Source organism: Macadamia integrifolia, chromosome 1 (assembly GCF_013358625.1).
Source record: "Macadamia integrifolia cultivar HAES 741 chromosome 1, SCU_Mint_v3, whole genome shotgun sequence".
Lineage (NCBI taxonomy): Eukaryota > Viridiplantae > Streptophyta > Magnoliopsida > Proteales > Proteaceae > Macadamia > Macadamia integrifolia.
In genome coordinates this window covers 4,121,351-4,127,968 of record NC_056557.1, presented here as the reverse complement: position 1 = coordinate 4,127,968, position 6,618 = coordinate 4,121,351, and the positions used below count along the sequence as shown (strand labels likewise).

At 36.8% G+C, this 6,618-nt stretch overlaps 1 protein-coding gene across 1 annotated transcript; it reads left to right on the top strand.

Annotated features, from left to right (window-relative positions):
- The first annotated feature begins 3,591 nt into the window (after nt 1-3,591).
- LOC122084366 (dirigent protein 22-like) lies at nt 3,592-4,293 on the top strand. Its single transcript, XM_042652569.1, has one exon. The coding sequence runs from the start codon at nt 3,613-3,615 to the stop codon at nt 4,186-4,188; it is 576 nt and encodes a 191-aa protein (XP_042508503.1). The 5' UTR covers nt 3,592-3,612; the 3' UTR covers nt 4,189-4,293.
- The last annotated feature ends 2,325 nt before the right edge of the window (nt 4,294-6,618 follow it).

Sequence of the window (6,618 nt, the reverse complement as noted above, 5' to 3'; positions counted from 1 at the left end):
TCTGTTTTGTAGTGCTTTTTATTTTTGATTGTTTCTTACAAGTTGGAAGGAACGAGGGTCTCCCTACTATTGGCTTTATGTGGAAAAGTTGGAACTTTGGAAGTATTCTCAGTACCATTGGGGTGGTGTGGTGCACTAGTTGCATTTGGCTTGGACCTTCACCATAGTTAGACAAGAACTAGCTAGAAAGTTCCTTTGGTGCTTGTTCTAGCTAGGGTTCTTACTAAGTTAATTGGAAAAAAATCGTCTACAATTCGGATCTGGTATAATTCTGTGAAATACCATCTTCAGGGGGTGACATGTAGATGATACCAATGCAACGGTCCAGATCTAATTTAAATGACTCTTCACTGATTTAAAGTTTTATTAGTTGTACCAGATCTGGACCGTTGCATTGGTATCAGTCACGTGTCACCCCCTGAAGGTGGTATTTCACGGAATTGTACCATATCCGAATTGTAGACGATTTTAACCCAAGTTAATTGGCATGGATGCAACCCCTAATTCCCTATGCCTGAAACTGACCCAACTTATAAATGGGTTTTTACATTCCCAACAACTATCATGAAAAAAAAAAAAAAAAAAAAAGAAGCCAAATTTCATGGATAGGTGAACCCTTTGGTACTCTACTTACATTTCAAGTTTAGTTGTTCCTTGCCCTTTGTTTGTGGGCTGTGTCTTGGTTTTGAGGCTGTTTTAGGTGCTCAAGGGATCTGTCTAGCCCTCTCTGATATTATTTTCCTCTTTTGTCTCTTTTGATCTCTTTGCAATAAATTGACATTCATATATATATATATATATATATATAAAAGATCTATCAGAGTCGGCCGTATGGGGGAGCTCGAAAAACCCAAGATTGTAAGGAAGTGCAGAGTAGTGGTAGACACACATAGAGATGCATGCAAATACACGAGATGATATATTCTTGTATTAGGCTTCGAAATTTGATATGTCGCTAATCCAAATCATAAATTCTCTATCCAACTGTCGGATAGGTACATCATTCGTCCATGTGATGGTATTTAAAGTGGATTTATAATTAAAGGTCTCTATTATGGACATCTAGAAAATTTTTCCCTAAAATCATATATTTTTTATTATTTTGACTTCTAGTTGAACATGTGGTGCAAACCACACCAGTGTTGCCTTAGTTGACATTCCTAGTGATGGTATTTTCTTCTGCACCAACGATGTTAAGAAAATGGATTTTTCTTCAAGAGTGTTGGCGGAGGGAATTCCATTTATTCAAGAATGATCATTGAAAAGTTTCATGATTTTAAAGCAGACTTTTCATTTATAAGGAAGAGAAGATCACTAAGATTCAATTCATGATCCACTACCAAACATATTTCATCTCCAACAGCTTGGATTCGGATTGGGTTAATGTGAGTTCAACCATGAGGTTATGCAATCCTCCAGTAAGAATCCATTTTCCAAAAAATCGTGGCTTTAGTGCTTTGATTATTGGTGACCATTTACAAGAATATAGAGCTTAATTTGAAACATTAGTTGACAAGTTTACTCTCTTAGAAGAAAAAAGTTATTACCATCTCAATTTTCTTCTCTCTTGTAGAAAATTCATTCAAAATCAAGTGGAGAGATCTGTAGATTTTGACTTCCATTCTTATATTTGGAGAATTAGGATCACCTTAGACTACTGTATCCTTCAAAATTCAACATACTTCTACGAGTATTGACAAAAGCTCCATACTTTTTTTATCAACATAATTACAACTTGAAGTCTTCGAAAAATTTGAAAATTTTACATCTTGGGTAATTATGGATTGTTAGACTTGGAGACTAGAATTCATTCCCTAATCCATGCCAACTACACAGACAAACTTTTATGGGTCCGGATCAGCTCCCCACATGGGGGCGGGTGGATACAAATCTCACACCATCCGTGGGGTGTGGGAATTCATTTCCTAGACCATGCCGCTGACAAAAATGAACTTTTACAAGTCCTGATCATCTTCTCGTGGGGGATAGATCTAACGCTCTCCATGGGGTGCGGACCCACCCAAGAAACCTATGAAAATCTCTACAAAAAAAAAAAAACTGAACGCAAACAAAGGAGTAGTCACAGGTGCACAACTTAAGCCAATAGAAGCTTTAATCTGCTAATATGTCCCAGAGGTGGAGGACCATCTCCTCTTGTTATGCTCTCATCGAATGTGGTAAATTGTAACACAAAAGCTGTCAAGTGGCCAATAATGTCACAAACTGATTTCTCATTAAAATGGGACAAGATTCAATTTCACTTCTGTCAAAATAATCAATTTTTCTAGGAAAAGACCAACATTTGGCAAGGATTCCATTCTAGATCTTCCTAGAGAATGAACAAGAGAGAAGTAAATAATTTATGTATTCTTGGGCGTTCGAGCAATTCAAAGGCAACAATTGGGGATACTAAGGCTGCTAAGGAAGGCTGAGTAGAAAAAAAGTGAGGGTTAGCACCCTCCAAGTGATGATGAAGCTATGCCTAAGAATATATCCGTAAAACCACACCACTTTGGCCCATGGAATTGGGGCCATTTGAGAACGAACCAAATTCTTAGTAGAAATCATAGCGAACCTACCAAAGGAATCTGCCACCCACTTGACTGGATACCCCCACTAGTTACCTTTGGGCTGTTTAGAAATACTTTGCAAATCAGCCCAGAGCAAGGGGAGAGAGAGGGCCTTAATCCCAGGCTCTAGGGCTGCCAATTGATTGGATCGGGACGGTCTCAATCAGATTTATCTGGGCTTGTGACTTTGCATGGTGACCTGTCTATTGAAGGAGAATCGATCTTGGTTGGTCCTATATTGGGCTCAGTCTGATTTCAGGCTTTAATTGAGCTAATCAAGCTTTAAAAGGGCCAGTGCACTAATAAAGTCTTAAATAGTCTTTAATTGTTTAAATTTAATAAATTTTAATATATTTTATTAAATGATTAATAATTTGGAGAAGAATTATGCTGAATTACGATAATTGCTAAAAATATCAATACATACCCTATTTAAATTACCAAAAAAAATCAAAATGTACATATAAATAGTCGGGCTAAACATGTTAGCCGTAGTCAAGTTTCAAAATGGGCCGAGCCAATTGGATGCCCAGCGTACTCCTTATACTGTGTACTATCTGTGTCTGAAAAGGCCGGCTTAAATCTATCATATTTAATAATCGAATCTGGTTGGGCCAGTCTGTAAATGGTCGTGCCCCATTGATTCTGTTCGTTTGGGCTTAAAATTGACACCCTTACCAGGCACCTTCTCGCAAGAGGAGACTAAAGCTAACTTTGAGATCCGGCGAATCTGTCACCCTAATGATACTACCTTTCTAAATACGTTTCAGGAGTGTCTTATGATCAGTCCTATAGTACTCCCATGCCCCCATTCGTTAAATTTAAGAATCCAAGCAATTCACACTTATTATTACCCCCACAGTTTAAAAGTTAAGGCTGTAAACCAAACAGTCCATATATATTTCTTTTGCCTTATATATTCCTTCAACTACACGCGCGTGTTCCCTTTCTTTCCTGTTCCTTCAGAATCACTCCAGAGTGAGTCTATAAACACAACCCATCTTCGTTCACCCTCAAGACCCATACATATCTTTGGTCCCCAATGGCTAGAACAAAGCCCATATCTGCTTTCTTATTCATTTTCTTCGCCATCTTCACCTTCTCCGGCGACGGCGAATCTCAGAGCTTCTCTAGGGTTCTGTCCTTGGGGGCCAAGAGGCTTAAGCGTGAGAAGATGAGCCACCTTCATTTCTACTTCCATGACATTCTTAGTGGTCGTAACCCAACTGCCATTAGGGTTGCTGAAGCACCATCCACAAAGAAATCACCAACTGAGTTTGGTATCGTGATGATGATCGATGATTTGTTAACGGAGAGGCCGGAAGCTACCTCAAAGCTCGTCGGAAAAGCTCAAGGGTTCTATGCATCGGCTTCACAGAGTGAGCTGGGTTTATTAATGACCCTTAATTTTGTTTTCCTGGAAGGGAAGTACAATGGGAGCACACTAAGTATGGTTGGAAGAAACCCAGTGATGGAGGAGGTGAGAGAGATGCCGGTGGTTGGAGGGAGTGGGATTTTCCGGTTTGCCCGGGGCTATGCTCATGCCAAGACTCACTGGCTTGACCCTAGTACTGGAGATGCTGTGGTGGAGTATAATGTTTATGTCATCCATTACTGATCCTTGAAGCTTTTGTCCTTTTGTTGAGAGAATTAATTTGGCTATTTCTTCTTTGTTTTTGGTTGTTTAGAACTCATGTTGATTCAATTTGAAAAAAGAGTTATTTAATTTCTTATCTCAAAAATGAAAATTTGGCCAAATCATCTGTTTTGCAGTACTTAGGTTTATTTTGTTGCTTCTTAATAGTTGAAGGGCCTCCCTTATACCCCTCCTATCGGCTCTATGTGAAAAATGTGGAAAGGTTATTCATGCTGTGATTGGTAGCTGAGGTTGGTTACTAACACTGGTTGTTTGAGATTTTGACTTTGACCATGAGTAAGGGTGTTAAATGGTGGAGCTTCCGCTAGTCTTTGGATTTGGAATCGACTTTCTCTTTCTTCATTTAAAAGATTTCAAATTCATAGATCAGGAACATGCAAATTGTTCTTGTATGTGAACAGGATCCGAATTCCTTCGACTAAATAATTTCGTTTGATTCGCAATATAAGAGGTAGAATCATTTATTAAACAGTTTCATTATACGAAACCAAAACCAGACAATTTATTTAACGGTTGTACTGATTCTTAAAAGGTTTCATAAAAAAAGGCCTCACCTAAAAACCTACTCACTCTCATAAGAAAAGTAATTATTTAATGTAGACCCACATTCTATACTCCATTTTTTTTTTTATAATTTTGAATGATTGTATTTAGAGAAAACATAAACAATTTCATCAATATAGGGTGAGTTCTTGAGGATGTGGAAGAATTTCCGAAGCTATTATATATTTAATATATAAATCAAAATTTAATTGGTTTAAGCAATTTAAATGATTAAAAACAAATCGAACCATTTACTAAACTGTTTCACGGTTCTAGTGTAAACCTCGATAAATGACTATGATGGAAAGGCCTCCTTTTGATTTTGGTATTAGTTTCAGTTTGATTTTGACAGCCTCAACTAGGAGTGTCATTTTTAGGCCTGATTGAGCCCGGTCATTTAAAGCCCGAACTAGTCCAACTCGATTAATAAACATATAGGGCTCAAGCCCGGCCTCGTTATAATTGATCATTCTTGGTGCAATGCCCTTACCCGTCGGTTGCCTAATCAAACTGATCGATTATGAGCCCAAACTAGCCTGACCTTTTAATCACTACATGAAATTCGCATTTTACCCTTAATGCCCATAAACTAATGATAGGCAACGTTAAGACATTATTTTATGTTAATTGAATCTTGCCTTCGGCCAAATGGTTGGGGGTTAGAGGATTTATGATTTACCTATTATGTATGGAGTTTTCTGTTGTATGTACAAATGCTATGAATGATTTTTAAGCATAATATACATGTATGAAAAGTTCATGAAAGCTTCTCAAAGTGGGAAATCATCTTAAGAACATGGAAAAAAATCAATTCTTTTTCTCAAGTGGATATGCTCCCATTGGCAAACTCCCTAGTACGAAGAAGAAAAAGAAAAGTCGGTGATGTCTCTAAATTGCTCCCCCACCTTGTTAAGCCCTCATCTTTCATTTTAGTTCTTAATATCTTTATATAGGGGCTCCCCCCTTGAGTTTTGCATTAGTGACTTGTACTTTGTATACTTCTCTCTTTGTTTTTATATTTTTCATTCACTTATTTATTTATTTATTTTTAATTTTTTTATTTTATGAAAAGCAATAATTTATGATGGCATTTATAAATGAGAAACAGACATGAATACCAAAAAACGAGGAGGTGAGACCCAGGAAAAATACTAATTAGATCCTATTTTTTTCTGTTCGGTTGGATTCAGTTTGAGTTTCATGACTGACACCATTGAACCGAACTAAAATTATGTAGCTATATTCAAGTCAAATAAGCAACTACATAAAATATACAATTTTTTAATATGTCAATTAATGTGGATGATAAATTCTTTTCTTTTTAATGTTTGGAAAAAGTTTGGTGGGCTATGATCATAAGAAAAAAGGGTCTTTTTGTTGGTGAAGATGTAAAATGTTGGCTGAAACACATAAAATAGAACATAATATGAATATGAAATCGAATTAAAACCAAATAAGAAACTAAATAAAATTCAAAACTAGTTCTGTTTTGATTTGAAAATATGTTCTTATCCTTGGTTTGATTCGATTTTGATTCCTACATTTTATATTCTTGAACCAAATAAAATCAAACCGAATAATGAAAACCAAGCCAATTGAAACCCTTAGATATAAACTCTAGCTTCCCTATTATTTCTATTATATACCGGTATACCCTTCCGCGTCAACCGTCACAAATTGTCAAACCAATGTCTTCATCCACGCTCCTACTCATCCACAAGAGAGAGGAGTTCAGGAGACTGTGGATAGCCACATATGTAAACTTGAAAATAGAAAAAAAAAATGGAAGAAACCATTAGTCTACCTTCATCTTCTCCCCCTTCATTTCATCCCGTCCTTTAGTTGTTT